At 39.0% G+C, this 19,355-nt stretch overlaps 5 protein-coding genes across 5 annotated transcripts in view; all 5 read right to left on the bottom strand.

Annotated features, from left to right (window-relative positions):
• Window positions 1-420: 420 nt before the first annotated feature.
• LOC137035043 (protocadherin alpha-3-like) lies at window positions 421-3,029 on the bottom strand. The gene is made up of 2 exons (XM_067408325.1): window positions 571-3,029; window positions 421-435 (listed from the first exon to the last, which is right to left on the bottom strand). Exons 1-2 carry the CDS (start codon window positions 2,953-2,955, stop codon window positions 421-423), a joined length of 2,400 nt encoding a protein of 799 aa, XP_067264426.1. The 5' UTR covers window positions 2,956-3,029.
• Window positions 3,030-4,203: 1,174 nt separating this feature from the next.
• On the bottom strand, window positions 4,204-6,648 carry LOC137034949 (protocadherin alpha-3-like). The gene has a single exon (XM_067408222.1). The coding sequence runs from the start codon at window positions 6,646-6,648 to the stop codon at window positions 4,204-4,206; it is 2,445 nt and encodes an 814-aa protein (XP_067264323.1).
• Window positions 6,649-7,843: 1,195 nt separating this feature from the next.
• On the bottom strand, window positions 7,844-10,416 carry LOC137034871 (protocadherin alpha-3-like). The gene has a single exon (XM_067408127.1). The coding sequence runs from the start codon at window positions 10,292-10,294 to the stop codon at window positions 7,844-7,846; it is 2,451 nt and encodes an 816-aa protein (XP_067264228.1). The 5' UTR covers window positions 10,295-10,416.
• Window positions 10,417-11,607: 1,191 nt separating this feature from the next.
• LOC137034797 (protocadherin alpha-3-like) lies at window positions 11,608-14,055 on the bottom strand. The gene has a single exon (XM_067408016.1). The coding sequence runs from the start codon at window positions 14,053-14,055 to the stop codon at window positions 11,608-11,610; it is 2,448 nt and encodes an 815-aa protein (XP_067264117.1).
• A 971-nt stretch (window positions 14,056-15,026) lies between these two features.
• Window positions 15,027-19,355, bottom strand: part of LOC137034717 (protocadherin Fat 4-like) — a 32,185-nt gene continuing 27,856 nt past the window's right edge. The window contains exons 4-5 of the mRNA XM_067407902.1: window positions 15,129-17,441; window positions 15,027-15,062 (exon numbers count right to left, since the gene is read on the bottom strand). Of these exons, the coding sequence (XP_067264003.1) occupies window positions 15,027-15,062; window positions 15,129-17,441 (2,349 nt within the window). The remainder of the gene's footprint in view (window positions 15,063-15,128; window positions 17,442-19,355) is intronic.

Here is a 19,355-nt window from a genome sequence, read left to right as displayed (position 1 = left end):
GAATTTTATGAACGACTTCACCGGATTTCATTTTGAGCAACACGCTGTTATATCACTCTCTTAGATTACTGCAAGGATGAGTTCACATAAGTAAATAAATAAATAAATAAATATATTACCACAAGTAAAAAGTAATTTAAAATTAGCCATATTTCAGTTGTTTATTTGTACAGCATCACTATCATTTCACAATTTAAGCAATTTTGTAAGCACTAAACAATTTTTATTTTTTTAATGAAGAATTATATTTGTATTAGTAAAAAGAGGAACAGAAGTAGTTGTTGTACCGATGTGTGTTTCAAACAAGCCGCGAACACAATCTAGTTCAGAACCACGGACAACTCCACCAAAGCGCAGAATTCGATTTTTAATAATATATTAAGCGATCACTATTAGTCTGTATAATTCAGCAAAACACCATTAACCATGAAGCCACTTTTAACATTTAAGTATCAAAATTTAGTGTTATTTCAGTCAATAAGAACAAACACTAGAAATACCAGTCATTTCACCAGTCAAAAAAAAAAAAAAAAAAATGTAATTGTAGATTAAAATCCTGTAATCTCTTACCTTCTCTTTATTAGGAAGTGTTTGTGTTCTGGTAAAAGTGTCTCCTCCATTAATACTGATCAGTTCTGCATCTGCAGGAGGAAATTGCGCGGGGAAAACCACTACGTCACTCTTCAGCGTGTCCGAGCTAAAACACACGTCATACTGCTGAGTAGCTTTGGAGTAAGACCAGCTCCCGTCAGGGTGTGTGGTGATCATCGGGGCGCTGTACCTGCCCAAACTGCCGTCTGTCCTGTGGCATTTTACAGCTATCAAACTGATGAGGCTCAGTAAAAAGATGACGGACACACACACAATGGCGATCAGCAAATACAGATTTAAATCCGAGAAACTCTCCTCCTTTATCGGCGCGTGTCTGAATGGAGTCTTGACGTCACCTGCGCTTTCAACAACCACAACATCAATAGACACAGTCGCTGACAGTGAGGGCTCTCCGTTATCACACACCAAAATGACCAGCGGGTGAGTTTTCAGGTCATTGTCACTCATTCTCCTCTTAGTCCTGATCTCCCCGCTGCTGCTTCCGATTCGGAACAGATTGTTTCCTTTGGGTTCAGAGATGTGGTAAGACAGCAGCGCGTTGTAACCAGAATCTGCATCTACAGCCCTGATCTTGGCCACAAAGTAGCCCGCCTCAGCAGAATACGGAATGTTCTCCGTGTTAACGGAACCGAGCTCGGAATAGGGCGCGAGAATCCCGGGACTGTTGTCGTTCTCATCCAGGATAAAAACATTTACAGTCACGTTACTGCTGAGAGGAGGAACACCAGAGTCTGTGGCCTGAACTTTAAACTGGAAAGTTTTCATCTCCTCATAGTTAAACGACTGTAAACTGTGAATATCTCCACTGTCAGAGTTGATGTTGATCATGGATGTTACCGGGCCGCTTTTAGAGCTTTCCAGTACAGAATATGTTATCCGGGCATTATCACCTACGTCAGGATCTAAAGCAGAAACTGTGTGAATAACAGCTCCAATCTGACTGTTCTCTTTCACATAAACATTAATGACGGGCTCTGGAAAGCGCGGCGCGTTGTCATTCACATCAGAAACGTGTACAGCAATGACACTGGTGCTGGAGAGAGGCGGAGTCCCTTCATCAGTAGCTGTGATGGTCACGTTATACTCGGACGCGCGCTCTCTGTCTAGAGGACCATCTACAACTAGAGAATAATAATTCTTGTAATTCGTCTCAAGTTTAAAAGGCACATTGTTGGACACAACACAATTAACTATACCGTTTTTACCGCCGTCTCTGTCAATCACTGATACGAAAGCGACAGCAGTGCCGATACTGACGTCCTCTTTCACTGTACTGAGGAGTGACGTCACGGTTATCTCTGGCTCGTTGTCGTTAATATCCAGCACCTCCACCAGGACTTTGCAGTGAGTGGACATCGGAGGCTGCCCTTTGTCACTGGCCTGTGCGCGGATCTCAAACGCATTGTTCTCCTCGAAATCTATATTTCCTTTGACTGTGATTGCGCCAGTATTCGGATCAATATCAAAGATCTGCAGGATTTTACTCTGATCTCTTTTAATTATAGAATAAACAATATCACTATTGCTGCCTTCATCCAGGTCTGTCGCATTTAACACAACGATCGTCGTTCCAATAGCCACATTTTCAAAAACGGTTGTTTTATACAGAGGCTTACTAAAAACAGGAGCATTATCATTAATATCCAAAACTTTAATAATTATAAGAGATGTGCCTGTTTTAGAGGGAGTTCCTCCGTCTACAGCGGTCAGTGTGAGCTGAATCACAGGCTGTTTCTCTCGATCTAAAGCTTTCTGCAGCACTAATTCAGCAGATACACTCTGATCTCCTCCTTTGTGTACAGCTAAAGAAAAATACTCATTCGAGCTGAGCTTGTAAGAATTTATAGAATTTTTTCCAACATCTTCGTCTGTAGCGTGATGGAGAGGAAATCTAACACCAGGTAAGGTGGTGGTTTCAGCGATTTCTATCGTTTGTGATTTTTCGCTGAAAGATGGAGAATTGTCGTTTACATCCACAATATTAATTTCTACTTGATAAAGCTTCAGTGGATTGTTGATAACAGCTTCTACATTGACTGAACATTTAAGTGCTTTGGCACAAAGCTCCTCTCTGTCTATCCTTTCATTTACATACAGAAATCCAGTTTTTAGATTTACCTCGAAATATTTTTTCTTGGATCCCGTGACAATCTGAAACATGCGCGTCTCCAGTTCCTGAACATTAATGTTTAGATCCTTCGCGATATTTCCCACTGATGTTCCCGGATTCACCTCCTCTGAAACGGAATAAGAGAGCTGCCCTGATACCGCGTCCCAACAACACCCCAAAACAACGAGCACAACACAGATCACAAAAGACTTCCTTCTATGCGTCGAGAGCATTGCGACATCCAGTGAATCCCGTGCAATAATCCACGAAATAAAAGACGGTATTCCAAGTTCATCAATGCGAATAAAGAAGAATTAGACAATATTCCATTTGATCGACGAGAAAACACGAGGCCTTCGTACATTCTCTTCCAGTCTCTCTGAAACAAAGCCCTGTGAAATCTCCTCCCCACTAAAACCAGGAGGAGCTTCAAGACACGAGAGATGATTCGAGATTCAACGGTCTAGAGAGACACCAAGCGGATTTATGAATAAATATCCACCAAAAAATAAACAAATAAAAACATTACATATGGATCATCATATCATATTGCAGTTATCTGTCATTTTTTTTTTAAAACTAATAATATGAGAAAAGATTTTGAGATTTCTTTGTGTCCAACATGAGAGTGTTTTAGAGCATTTTCGCCATCACAACACATTTTTTTTATCAGCATGTTCTGTATTCATTTTCCATATCAAGAGAAAGATATGCATTTTCAAACGACTTCACCAGATTTCATTATAAACAACATACTGTTATATCACTTTCTTAGATGACTACAAAGATGACTTCACAAAACTAAATTAAAAAATAAATAAATAAATATATTAGCATAAATAAAATGAAATTTAAAATGAGCCGTGTTTCAGTTGTTTATTTGTGCAGCATCGCTATCCTTTCACAATTTAAGCAATATTGTGAGTGAGCACTATATAAATCTATATATATATATATATATATATATATATATATATATATATATATATATATATATATTGATATATTAAATATTCATTTGGGGAAATTGTGCTTTACTGGAGTACTACTGCTCATTCTTTCTTTATTTTATTTTTTTATAGTAACAAAAATTATTATTTTTTTACTACCTCTCTCTCAAAAAAAAAAATAATAATAATAATAATAATATATATATATATATATATATATATATATATATATATATATATATATATATATATATATATATATATATATATTAGTAAAAAGAGGAACAGAAGTAGTTGTTGTACCGATGTGTGTTTCAAACAAGCCGCGAACAGAATCTAGTTCAGAACCACGGACAGCTCCACCAAAGCGCAGAATTCTGTTTTTAATACATAATAATGTATTAAACGATTCCTATAAGCGTATATTAAAGTAAAATGCCATTGAACACTAAGACACTTTTAATATTAGAAGTATCAAAATTTAGTAGTGTTATCTTAGTCAAAAAGAACGCATATAGATAAGAGGAAACACTAAAATTCCAGAAATTTTACAAAACGAAAACAAATAATCGCAATGAAAATCCTGTAATCTCTTACCTTTTCTTTATTAGGAAGTGTTTGTGTTCTGGTAAAAGTGTCTCCTCCATTAATACTGATCAGTTCTGCATCTGCAGGCGGAAATTGCGCGGGGAAAACCACTACGTCACTCTTCAGCGTGTCCGAGCTAAAACACACGTCATACTGCTGAGTAGCTTTGGAGTAAGACCAGCTCCCGTCAGGGTGTGTGGTGATCATCGGGGCGCTGTACCTGCCCAAACTGCCGTCTGTCCTGTGGCATTTTACAGCTATCAAACTGATGAGGCTCAGTAAAAAGATGACGGACACACACACAATGGCGATCAGCAAATACAGATTTAAATCCGAGAAACTCTCCTCCTTTATCGGCGCGTGTCTGAATGGAGTCTTGACGTCACCTGCGCTTTCAACAACCACAACATCAATAGACACAGTCGCTGACAGTGAGGGCTCTCCGTTATCACACACCAAAATGACCAGCGGGTGAGTTTTCAGGTCATTGTCACTCATTCTCCTCTTAGTCCTGATCTCCCCGCTGCTGCTTCCGATTCGGAACAGATTGTTTCCTTTGGGTTCAGAGATGTGGTAAGACAGCAGCGCGTTGTAACCAGAATCTGCATCTACAGCCCTGATCTTGGCCACAAAGTAGCCCGCCTCAGCAGAATACGGAATGTTCTCCGTGTTAACGGAACCGAGCTCGGAATAGGGCGCGAGAATCCCGGGACTGTTGTCATTCTCATCCAGGATAAAAACATTTACAGTCACGTTACTGCTGAGAGGAGGAACACCAGAGTCTGTGGCCTGAACTTTAAACTGGAAAGTTTTCATCTCCTCATAGTTAAACGACTGTAAACTGTGAATATCTCCACTGTCAGAGTTGATGTTGATCATGGATGTTACCGGGCCGCTTTTAGAGCTTTCCAGTACAGAATATGTTATCCGGGCATTATCACCTACGTCAGGATCTAAAGCAGAAACTGTGTGAATAACAGCTCCAATCTGACTGTTCTCTTTCACATAAACATTAATGACGGGCTCTGGAAAGCGCGGCGCGTTGTCATTCACATCAGAAACGTGTACAGCAATGACACTGGTGCTGGAGAGAGGCGGAGTCCCTTCATCAGTAGCTGTGATGGTCACGTTATACTCGGACGCGCGCTCTCTGTCTAGAGGACCGTTAACCACTAAGGAATATCTGTTTTTATAAGTATTTTCCAATTTAAATTTCACCGAGTCGTTTAGTTTAAGCTGCACAACACCATTTTTACCAGCGTCGCCATCTTTCACAGTGATTAATCCCACCATTGTACCTGGAGATGAATCCTCTCTCACTTCATTAAGCAAAGACATTATGCTTATTTCTGGTATGTTATCATTTAAATCAATTATTTCGAGTAAGACTTTACAATATGATGCTCTTGGATTTTGCCCTTTATCCTCGGCCTGAACGCGAATCTCAACTGCAGGAGTTTCTTCGTAATCTATAGGGCCTTTGACAGTTATTTCACCAGTAACTGGATTAATTGAAAACGCGTTTACACTGTTATCATTATCATGATTTATGAACGAGTATATGACTTCGCCATTAAGGCCCTCGTCTGCATCTTTTGCATTCACTGTGATCACAGAAGCACCGGTAAGTGAATTCTCTGCTATCTGCGCTTTATAAAGTGGCTTGTCGAACACAGGAATATTATCGTTCACATCTACTACATTAACTATTATCTGCGTTGTACCAGATCTTGGAGGTTTTCCTCCGTCTACAGCGGTCAGTGTGAGCTGGATTACCGCTTGTTTCTCTCGATCTAAAGCTTTCTGCAGCACTAACTCAGCAGACACAGTCTGATCTCCTCCGCTCTGTACATCCAGAGAAAAGTGTTCATTTGAACTCAGTTTGTAGCTTTTTACAGAATTTGCTCCAACATCGAGATCGAATGCACTTGGTAATGAAAATCTCTGCCCAGGATATGTCTGTTCAGAAATATTAAGATACAGTTTTGAGGTGCGAAATGCCGGTGCATTGTCGTTAACATCTAAAATATTTACCTCAAATCTGTATATGTTCATTGGCGCAGTAACAATGGCCTCCAACTCTAAAGCGCATTTAGAGCTCCGACCACACAGCTCCTCTCTGTCTATCTTTTCTCTAACAAAGAGAATTCCATTCTTTGCATTTAGATCAAAATATCTTTTGTTTGGCCCTGTGACGATTTGAAATCCTCTTCTCTCGAGGTCTTGCACATTTAGGTTTAGATCCTTTGCTAAATGTCCTACCGTGGTCCCGGTGTTAACCTCCTCCAACACAGAATACACAATCTGCGCGTCCGCGTAATTCCAGCTATTAAAGAAAAACATAATAAAGATCCATTTAAAGCACCAATGGTCATCCGTTATGTCCATATTTCCTCCCGTTAGTAAGACTGGCGGCTAAACAATAAATATATCATTTGTATATTCCATAACAGGCTACTGCTGTTGCAAAGACATCGAGATAGCAACTCTGAGGCGGACGGGGCTCTCGAACAAAGACCTCTGACGAGGCGAGGATCCCTGCCCATCTAAAGGAGGAGCTTCACAAAGACACTAAAAAACTTACATGGGTTGCCAGTGACACCGTGTGGACAAACTTGCTCAGTACGTAAAAATACGCAACATTTTCTGATCACATACTGTTGAAAAGAATCCCCCAGATACTGATAAATAAAACAGAAGCTGCTCATCGCCATCACATAATCTTATATACTTTGAAAACATAATATTAGGCATGTACAAAGGATCAAATCTGAATAATGACATATAGAAACAAATTTTTTTTTATCTTAGTATGAATATTGTTGTTGTTGTTAAATAGTAAGCCATTAGAGCGCTCTTGAAATAACTTTCAACATCACGAAATAAACAGATTCAGCAGATTATAGGTGAAAAAAAAAAGAAGATCAAAACGCACATTTTGCGAAATTATGCACACGTAAAACCCAATCACCCACCCAACCACTTACACACACCATGTTTTATGGGAACATTCCATAGACGTAAGTGTTTTCATACTTTACAATCTGTATAGCCTATTCCATTCCCCTAAACCTACCCATCACAGAAAATGTAATGCATTTTTAAAATTTCAAAAAAGATAATTCTGCATGATTTATAAGCTTGTTTCCTCATAGGGACCAAAAAAGTGTCCATACAAGGTCAAAATGTACTTGTATTACTATACGATTGAGGATATTTGGTCCCGATAATGTAGGGAATACCAGGACCAGATAATAATAAAACTGGTTCTTAAATCGAGCTAAAACTTGAGCAACTGATAAATTCTATATAAACACAAGATTTAAATATCTCCGCTTCAAGAAATGGGTCTTAGATTTTCTTTATTATGAAGTGTTTTGTGTTATAATAGCATACAAAATAAATTAAAATTGGCCGTATTTTAGTTGTTCTTATGTACAGCATCTCTATCATTTCACAATTTAAGCAAGTTTGTAAACAGTTAAAAACAAAAATTAGGATTTATTTATTTATTTAGTTTTAGAAAAAGGAGAAAATTGTTGCACCGATGTGCATTTCAAACAAGTCACTACCACAATCTAGTTCAGAACCACGGACAGCTCCACCAAAGGGTAACATTCACAATCACAATGAAAATCCTGCATTTTCTTACCTTCTCTTTATTAGGAAGTGTTTGCGTTCTGGTAAAAGTGTCTCCTCCATTAATACTGATCAGTTCTGCATCTGCAGGAGGAAATTGCGCGGGGAAAACCACTACGTCACTCTTCAGCGTGTCCGAGCTAAAACACACGTCATACTGCTGAGTAGCTTTGGAGTAAGACCAGCTCCCGTCAGGGTGTGTGGTGATCATCGGGGCGCTGTACCTGCCCAAACTGCCGTCTGTCCTGTGGCATTTTACAGCTATCAAACTGATGAGGCTCAGTAAAAAGATGACGGACACACACACAATGGCGATCAGCAAATACAGATTTAAATCCGAGAAACTCTCCTCCTTTATCGGCGCGTGTCTGAATGGAGTCTTGACGTCACCTGCGCTTTCAACAACCACAACATCAATAGACACAGTCGCTGACAGTGAGGGCTCTCCGTTATCACACACCAAAATGACCAGCGGGTGAGTTTTCAGGTCATTGTCACTCATTCTCCTCTTAGTCCTGATCTCCCCGCTGCTGCTTCCGATTCGGAACAGATTGTTTCCTTTGGGTTCAGAGATGTGGTAAGACAGCAGCGCGTTGTAACCAGAATCTGCATCTACAGCCCTGATCTTGGCCACAAAGTAGCCCGCCTCAGCAGAATACGGAATGTTCTCCGTGTTAACGGAACCGAGCTCGGAATAGGGCGCGAGAATCCCGGGACTGTTGTCATTCTCATCCAGGATAAAAACATTCACAGTCACGTTACTGCTGAGAGGAGGAACACCAGAGTCTGTGGCCTGAACTTTAAACTGGAAAGTTTTCATCTCCTCAAAGTTAAACGACTGTAAACTGTGAATATCTCCACTGTCAGAGTTGATGTTGATCATGGATGTTACCGGGCCGCTTTTAGAGCTTTCCAGTACAGAATATGTTATCCGGGCATTATCACCTACGTCAGGATCTAAAGCAGAAACTGTGTGAATAACAGCTCCAATCTGACTGTTCTCTTTCACATAAACATTAATGACGGGCTCTGGAAAGCGCGGCGCGTTGTCATTCACATCAGAAACGTGTACAGCAATGACACTGGTGCTGGAGAGAGGCGGAGTCCCTTCATCAGTAGCTGTGATGGTCACGTTATACTCGGACGCGCGCTCTCTGTCTAGAGGACCATCTACAACTAGAGAATAATAATTTTTGTAATTCGTCTCAAGTTTAAAAGGCACATTGTTGGACACAACACAATTAACTATACCGTTTTTACCGCCGTCTCTGTCAATCACTGACACGAGAGCGACAGCAGTGCCGATACTGACGTCCTCTTTCACTGTACTGAGGAGTGACGTCACGGTTATCTCTGGCTCGTTGTCGTTAATATCCAGCACCTCCACCAGGACTTTGCAGTGAGTGGACATCGGAGGCTGCCCTTTGTCACTGGCCTGTGCGCGGATCTCAAACGCATTGTTCTCCTCGAAATCTATATTTCCTTTGACTGTGATTGCGCCAGTATTCGGATCGATGTGAAAAATATCTAAAATATGATCTTGATCTGTCTCTCTCAGCGAGTAAACGATCTCACTATTGGTGCCCTCATCTTTGTCTGTTGCGTTTATAATTACTACAATGGTACCAACAGGCACGTTTTCAACAAGACTTGCTTTATATAAGGGGCGACTAAATTCAGGAGCATTATCATTATTATCTAAAATATTAATAATTATCTGAGATGTGCCTGATCTCGGTGGATTTCCTCCATCTGCAGCGGTAAGAGTAAGCTTAATCACAGGCTGTTTCTCTCGGTCTAAAGCTTTTTGTAGAACTAGCTCGGCAGACACACTCTGATCTCCTCCTTTGTGTAAAGCTAATGAAAAATACTCACTCTGGCTTAATTTATATGTGCTCACTGTATTTTTTCCTACATCCGCATCAGACGCATAAGAAAGAGGGAATTTTACGCCTGGTAACGTGTTCTCTGCGATGTCTAAATATTGAGTTTTGGCACTAAAAGTCGGAGAATTGTCGTTTACATCCACAATATTAACTTCAATTTGATAAAGCTTCAGTGGATTGTTGATAACAGCTTCTACATTGACTGAACATTTAAGTGCTTTGGCACAAAGCTCCTCTCTGTCTATCCTTTCATTTACATACAGAAATCCAGTTTTTAGATTTACCTCGAAATATTTTTTCTTGGATCCCGTGACAATCTGAAACATGCGCGACTCCAGTTCCTGAACATTAATGTTTAGATCCTTTGCGATATTTCCCACTGATGTTCCCGGATTCACCTCCTCTGAAACGGAATAAGAGAGCTGCCCTGATACCGCGTCCCAACAACACTCCAAAACAACGAGCACAACACAGATCACAAAAGACTTCCTTCTATGCGTCGAGAGCATTGCGACATCCAGTGAATCCCGTGCAATAATCCACGAAATAAAAGACGGTATTCCAAGTTCATCAATGCGAATAAAGAAGAATTAGACAATATTCCATTTGATCGACGAGAAAACACGAGGCCTTCGTACATTCTCTTCCAGTCTCTCTGAAACAAAGCCCTGTGAAATCTCCTCCCCACTAAAACCAGGAGGAGCTTCAAAACACGAGAGATGATTCGAGATTCAACGGTCTAGAGTGACACCAAGCGGATTTATGAATAAATATCCACCAAAAAATAAACAAATAAAAACATTACATATGGATCATCATATCATATTGCAGTTATCTCTCATTTTTTTTAAACTAATAATATGAGAAAAGATTTTGAGATTTCTTTGTGTCCAACATGAGAGTGTTTTAGGACATTTTCGCCATCACAACACATTTTTTTTTTTTTTATCAGCATGTTCTGTATTCATTTTCCATATCAAGAGAAAGATATGCATTTTCAAACGACTTCACCAGATTTCATTATAAACAACATACTGTTATATCACTTTCTTAGATGACTACAAAGATGACTTCACAAAACTAAATTAAAAAAAAAATAAATAAATAAATATATTAGCATAAATAAAATGAAATTTAAAATGAGCCGTGTTTCAGTTGTTTATTTGTGCAGCATCGCTATCCTTTCACAATTTAAGCAATATTGTGAGTGAGCACTATATAAATCTAAATAAATAAATATATATATATATATATATATATATATATATATATATATATATATATATATATATATATATATATATATATATATTGATATATATATATATATATATATATATATATATATATATATATATATATATATATATTAAATATTCATTTGGGGAATTTGTGCTTTACTGGAGTACTACTGCTCATTCTTTATTTATTTTTTTTATAGTAACAAAAATTATTATTTTTTTACTACCTCTCTCTCAAAAAAAAAAAAAAAAAAAAAAAAAAAAAATATATATATATATATATATATATATATATATATATATATATATATATATATATATATATATATATATATTAGTAAAAAGAGGAACAGAAGTAGTTATTTCAAACAAGCCGCGAACAGAATCTAGTTCAGAACCACGGACAGCTCCACCAAAGCGCAGAATTCTGTTTTTAATACATAATAATGTATTAAACGATTCCTATAAGCGTATATTACAGCAAAATACCATTGAACACTAAGGCACTTTTAATATTAGAAGTATCAAAATTTAGTAGTGTTATTTTAGTCAAAAAGAACGCATATAGATAAGAGGAAACACTAAAATTCCAGAAATTTTACAAAACGAAAACAAATATTTGCAATGAAAATCCTGTAATCTCTTACCTTCTCTTTATTAGGAAGTGTTTGTGTTCTGGTAAAAGTGTCTCCTCCATTAATACTGATCAGTTCTGCATCTGCAGGCGGAAATTGCGCGGGGAAAACCACTACGTCACTCTTCAGCGTGTCCGAGCTAAAACACACGTCATACTGCTGAGTAGCTTTGGAGTAAGACCAGCTCCCGTCAGGGTGTGTGGTGATCATCGGGGCGCTGTACCTGCCCAAACTGCCGTCTGTCCTGTGGCATTTTACAGCTATCAAACTGATGAGGCTCAGTAAAAAGATGACGGACACACACACAATGGCGATCAGCAAATACAGATTTAAATCCGAGAAACTCTCCTCCTTTATCGGCGCGTGTCTGAATGGAGTCTTGACGTCACCTGCGCTTTCAACAACCACAACATCAATAGACACAGTCGCTGACAGTGAGGGCTCTCCGTTATCACACACCAAAATGACCAGCGGGTGAGTTTTCAGGTCATTGTCACTCATTCTCCTCTTAGTCCTGATCTCCCCGCTGCTGCTTCCGATTCGGAACAGATTGTTTCCTTTGGGTTCAGAGATGTGGTAAGACAGCAGCGCGTTGTAACCAGAATCTGCATCTACAGCCCTGATCTTGGCCACAAAGTAGCCCGCCTCAGCAGAATACGGAATGTTCTCCGTGTTAACGGAGCCGAGCTCGGAATAGGGCGCGAGAATCCCGGGACTGTTGTCGTTCTCATCCAGGATAAAAACATTTACAGTCACGTTACTGCTGAGAGGAGGAACACCAGAGTCTGTGGCCTGAACTTTAAACTGGAAAGTTTTCATCTCCTCAAAGTTAAACGACTGTAAACTGTGAATATCTCCACTGTCAGAGTTGATGTTGATCATGGATGTTACCGGGCCGCTTTTAGAGCTTTCCAGTACAGAATATGTTATCCGGGCATTATCACCTACGTCAGGATCTAGAGCAGAAACTGTGTGAATAACAGCTCCAATCTGACTGTTCTCTTTCACATAAACATTAATGACGGGCTCTGGAAAGCGCGGCGCGTTGTCATTCACATCAGAAACGTGTACAGCAATGACACTGGTGCTGGAGAGAGGCGGAGTCCCTTCATCAGTAGCTGTGATGGTCACGTTATACTCGGACGCGCGCTCTCTGTCTAGAGGACCATCTACCACTAGAGAATAATAATTTTTGTAATTCGTCTCAAGTTTAAAAGGCACATTGTTGGACACAACACAATTAACTATACCGTTTTTACCGCCGTCTCTGTCAATCACTGACACGAGAGCGACAGCAGTGCCGATACTGACGTCCTCTTTCACTGTACTGAGGAGTGACGTCACGGTTATCTCTGGCTCGTTGTCGTTAATATCCAGCACCTCCACCAGGACTTTGCAGTGAGTGGACATCGGAGGCTGCCCTTTGTCACTGGCCTGTGCGCGGATCTCAAACGCATTGTTCTCCTCGAAATCTATATTTCCTTTGACTGTGATTGCGCCAGTATTCGGATCGATGTGAAAAATATCTAAAATATGATCTTGATCTGTCTCTCTCAGCGAGTAAACGATCTCACTATTGGTGCCCTCATCTTTGTCTGTTGCGTTTATAATTACTACAATGGTACCAACAGGCACGTTTTCAACAAGACTTGCTTTATATAAGGGGCGACTAAATTCAGGAGCATTATCATTAATATCTAAAATATTAATAATTATCTGAGATGTGCCTGATCTCGGTGGATTTCCTCCATCTGCAGCGGTAAGAGTAAGCTTAATCACAGGCTGTTTCTCTCGATCTAAAGCTTTTTGTAGAACTAGCTCGGCAGACACACTCTGATCTCCTCCTTTGTGTAAAGCTAATGAAAAATACTCACTCTGGCTTAATTTATATGTGCTCACTGTATTTTTTCCTACATCCGCATCAGACGCATAAGAAAGAGGGAATTTTACGCCTGGTAACGTGTTCTCTGCGATGTCTAAATATTGAGTTTTGGCACTAAAAGTCGGAGAATTGTCGTTTACATCCACAATATTAACTTCAATTTGATAAAGCTTCAGTGGATTGTTGATAACAGCTTCTACATTGACTGAACATTTAAGTGCTTTGGCACAAAGCTCCTCTCTGTCTATCCTTTCATTTACATACAGAAATCCAGTTTTTAGATTTACCTCGAAATATTTTTTCTTGGATCCCGTGACAATCTGAAACATGCGCGACTCCAGTTCCTGAACATTAATGTTTAGATCCTTCGCGATATTTCCCACTGATGTTCCCGGATTCACCTCCTCTGAAACGGAATAAGAGAGCTGCCCTGATACCGCGTCCCAACAACACTCCAAAACAACGAGCACAACACAGATCACAAAAGACTTCCTTCTATGCGTCGAGAGCATTGCGACATCCAGTGAATCCCGTGCAATAATCCACGAAATAAAAGACGGTATTCCAAGTTCATCAATGCGAATAAAGAAGAATTAGACAATATTCCATTTGATCGACGAGAAAACACGAAGCCTTCGTACATTCTCTTCCAGTCTCTCTGAAACAAAGCCCTGTGAAATCTCCTCCCCACTAAAACCAGGAGGAGCTTCAAGACACGAGAGATGATTCGAGATTCAACGGTCTAGAGTGACACCAAGCGGATTTATGAATAAATATCCACCAAAAAATAAACAAATAAAAACATTACATATGGATCATCATATCATATTGCAGTTATCTGTCATTTTTTTTTAAAACTAATAATATGAGAAAAGATTTTGAGATTTCTTTGTGTCCAACATATGAGAGTGTTTTAGAGCATTTTCGCCATCACAACACTTTTTTTTTATCAGCATGTTCTGTATTCATTTTCCATATCAAGAGAAAGATATGCATTTTCAAACGACTTCACCAGATTTCATTATAAACAACATACTGTTATATCACTCTCTTAGATTACTACAAAGATGACTTCACAAAACTAAATAAAAAAATTAAATAAATGTATTAGCATAAATAAAATGAAATTTAAAATGAGCCGTGTTTCAGTTGTTTATTTGTGCAGCATCGCTATCCTTTCACAATTTAAGCAATATTGCGAGTGAGCACTAATATATATATATATATATATATATATATATATATATATATATATATATATATATATATATATTAGTAAAAAGAGGAACAGAAGTAGTTATTTCAAACAAGCCGCGAACAGAATCTAGTTCAGAACCACGGACAGCTCCACCAAAGCGCAGAATTCTGTTTTTAATACATAATAATCTATTAAACGATTCCTATAAGCGTATATTACAGCAAAATACCATTGAACACTAAGGCACTTTTAATATTAGAAGTATCAAAATTTAGTAGTGTTATCTTAGTCAAAAAGAACGCATATAGATAAGAGGAAACACTAAAATTCCAGAAATTTTACAAAACGAAAACAAATATTTGCAATGAAAATCCTGTAATCTCTTACCTTCTCTTTATTAGGAAGTGTTTGTGTTCTGGTAAAAGTGTCTCCTCCATTAATACTGATCAGTTCTGCATCTGCAGGCGGAAATTGCGCGGGGAAAACCACTACGTCACTCTTCAGCGTGTCCGAGCTAAAACACACGTCATACTGCTGAGTAGCTTTGGAGTAAGACCAGCTCCCGTCAGGGTGTGTGGTGATCATCGGGGCGCTGTACCTGCCCAAACTGCCGTCTGTCCTGTGGCATTTTACAGCTATCAAACTGATGAGGCTCAGTAAAAAGATGACGGACACACACACAATGGCGATCAGCAAATACAGATTTAAATCCGAGAAACTCTCCTCCTTTATCGGCGCGTGTCTGAATGGAGTCTTGACGTCACCTGCGCTTTCAACAACCACAACATCAATAGACACAGTCGCTGACAGTGAGGGCTCTCCGTTATCACACACCAAAATGACCAGCGGGTGAGTTTTCAGGTCATTGTCACTCATTCTCCTCTTAGTCCTGATCTCCCCGCTGCTGCTTCCGATTCGGAACAGATTGTTTCCTTTGGGTTCAGAGATGTGGTAAGACAGCAGCGCGTTGTAACCAGAATCTGCATCTACAGCCCTGATCTTGGCCACAAAGTAGCCCGCCTCAGCAGAATACGGAATGTTCTCCGTGTTAACGGAACCGAGCTCGGAATAGGGCGCGAGAATCCCGGGACTGTTGTCGTTCTCATCCAGGATAAAAACATTTACAGTCACGTTACTGCTGAGAGGAGGAACACCAGAGTCTGTGGCCTGAACTTTAAACTCAAACGTTTTCATTTCCTCAAAGTTAAACGACTGCATGCTCTCGATCTCTCCTGTCAGTGAGTTGACTCTGAGGAGCGCTGAAACAGGTGTGCCATTGACAGAGCTTTGCAGTAAAGAGTATGTTAAATGCGCATTGTCCATGATATCAGCATCAGAGGCAGTTATTGTGGCTATAATGGATCCCACTTTGCTGTTTTCACGCAGATACGCATACACTACAGAACTTGGGAAGCGAGGTGCATTGTCATTCACATCAGAGACCTGCACTTGTATTGCTTTAGCTCTGGACATTGGCGGTGACCCTTCGTCTTCAGCAATCACTGAGATGTTATACTCCGTTACGTTTTCCCGATCTAGCACGCCATCTAAAATTAACGAATAGTAGTTCTGAAAGGACGACTGTAATTTAAACGGACTCGAACCTAAAAGGCGAACGCGCACTGCTCCGTTTTTACCCGAGTCTGGATCTGATACGGTCATTAGGGCAATTACCGTTCCCTTCCCCGCGTTTTCCTCTACCGGGCTAAGAAGTGATGTCACAGTCACATCTGGGGGGTTATCATTAATGTCAAGAACCTCTATTAAAAGCTTGGTGTGGCCTGACATAGTCACCTGACCTTTATCAGTAGCTTGAACTCTGATCTCAAAAGCAGCGTTCTCCTCATAATCAACATCACCTATAATTTTAACATCTCCACTTTGCGCGTCAATATAAAACTTTTCTAGAATATTTTGGGATGTTCGACTGATAAAGGAGTAAACTATCTCCGCATTCAACCCTTCATCCAAATCTCGAGCTTGAAGTCTGGTTACTGTGGTGCCAATTGGCGCGTGCTCGGCTATGGAGACTTTATATAATGACTTACTGAAAACTGGAGCGTTATCATTGATATCTAACACATTAACTTCGACCATCACGGTTCCTGTTCTGGCAGGCGATCCGCCATCAACCGCAGTCACTGTGAACTCGAGCCGCGGAGTCTTCTCTCTGTCTAAAGCCTTCTGAAGCACTAATTCAGCAGAGATCGTCTTATCACTATGAGTTTGTACATCTAAGGTGAAGTAATCATTAGCGGTAAGCTTATAGTTTTTTACTGAATTCACTCCAATGTCTGCGTCATGCGCGCTCTCCAGTGGAAAGCGCACACCGGGCGCGGTGCTTTCACTAACATTAATCACTACGGAGCTCATAGGAAACACTGGAGAGTTGTCATTAATATCGAGAATGTTTATTCTTACCCGGTAGAGTTGCAGTGGACTGTTCACCACAGCTTCCAGATTGACGGAGCATGAGATTGCGCCTGCGCAAAGCTCCTCGCGATCAATCCTTTCGCTCACCTGCAAAGCACCCGTCTCTGTATTCACACTGAAATATTGCTTTTTAGAGCCTGACACGATACGGAAACCCCTCGATTGCAGATCTTTTACTGAAAGGTTAATGTCTTTAGCTATATTACCAACTGTGGTTCCCTGTTTCACCTCCTCCGACACACTGTATGAGATCTGTCCGGTTACAGTCTCCAAGAGATGACAGGTCAAAGCAAATGAAAAGCACAATATGAAATGCCCCTGCGTAGATATAAACATATTTGCTTATTTATTCTCCACAATAATCCTGAAAATGTCCATTAAAAATATCAACAAAGATCGTTTAATCCCAATTGAGTAAAGGATCCGTCTCTGTCCACGAGAGACAAAAGGAATCAGCCAAACCTCCCTTTTCTATCATCAGCGAAAGTAAATCCAAGTTTTGCATCCATCAAAAATCCTCCAAGCTATTAGTCCACAAGCGCATTTGACATTTACAAACTACTAGATGGTTTTGGACAACTGAACCTCGACGTTCTATAGTGGAGAGGTTCAATACAACAAGAGATATATGTAAGAGAGGGAGAGAGAAACAGGGAGAGCCAAGAGAGAGGGAGGGTGGGCTGGTGATGACGAGGAGGAGGAGGAGGAGGAGGAGAGACACTCCTTACTTTAACACAGCTGGTAGAGCAATAGTGACACATAGTGGCCTCCAGATTAACTGCAGTGCACTGAGATATAATGTGTAAAAGCTACAGGAGTGTAAAACACATGACTAATTGCATTGATATATTAAATATTCATTTGGGGAATTTGTGCTTTACTGGAGTACTACTGCTCATTCTTTATTTATTTATTTTTTTATAGTAACAAAAATTATTATTTTTTTACTACCTCTCAAAAAAAAATAAAAAATAAATAAATAAAAAATAAATAAATATATATATATATATATATATATATATATATATATATATATATATATATATATATATATATATATATATATATATATATATATATAACATTTAACACTCTAAAGCAAATATTTATAACATTGCTGAACATGGTCAGTCAATAAACAAGGATATTTAAATTGAAAACTATAAAAACAGCTACTGTTAAATCTGAAGTTTAATGTCAGGTCATTTTTACATCTGATTTAACATATGTCCATACCCTATTACTAACTTTGAAAAAAAGTAATTTGTGAAAAGTTGTCATTTGAGAAAACCACTGCTGTCTTTTGAGGTTTAAATAATTAAAATACAATCAAAAGCCAAAACTTTCTCCTAAATATGTTTTTGGCTAGAGACTGTAACTTTTGAAGTAACTCAATATAGATAGTTACATTTTTTTATAAATAAATAATATATGCTAAACATACAACTCTATAATGAATACAACAACAGGAAAAAAATACTTTTCTAAATCAGGACTGACACAGTCTTAAACAGCACCTGCTTTTGCAGTAAATAAGGTAAAGTAAAAACAAAAAGTTAGCTCTTACTGTCAAACCCCCCTATATATATATATATATATATATATATATAGTATCTTGCAAATACTCATGTGGATTAACCGTTACAGAAACATAAATGATTATGGTAACCAAATGATTATGGGCAGCTGTGGCACAAACCATACATTGGTTGGTGGTCTAATAAATTTGTTGTGTGTGTGTGTGTGTGTGTGTGTTTTGAATATGTTGTACAAGAAAATACTATTCAGTCTTTCTGAAATTTCACGTTTAATTCAATGTGTTACTTGCTGTGTCTGTAATTATTTGTGAAATTTACTAGCAATTTCTAAATGAAAATTCTTTCAAAGGAAATCCTGCACCAAATCCACCCTCTCTCTCTCCACCTCAAACTCAAATGTTTATTTTCTCTTATGTGCTTTTCTTTTACCTCCATTATTTAAACACTCACACACATAAAATATTATATTACTAGTGGAATAATCTCTGTATTTCACACAAAAATAATCTTCTCTAATACCTTTGTTACTCTACATGACTGAATCAATTTATAAACAAGTGTGCGTGTGAAAGTGACAGATAATATAAAAGTGGGGCATACTATCTCTGATGATCTCACTGATGCAGCGTCACTGCTCAATATT

The sequence above is a fragment of the Chanodichthys erythropterus genome, chromosome 1 (genome assembly GCF_024489055.1).
Source record: "Chanodichthys erythropterus isolate Z2021 chromosome 1, ASM2448905v1, whole genome shotgun sequence".
Classification (NCBI taxonomy): domain Eukaryota; kingdom Metazoa; phylum Chordata; class Actinopteri; order Cypriniformes; family Xenocyprididae; genus Chanodichthys; species Chanodichthys erythropterus.
The sequence above is the reverse complement of the archived record's forward strand: the minus strand, read 5'-3'. Positions and strand labels throughout refer to the sequence as shown.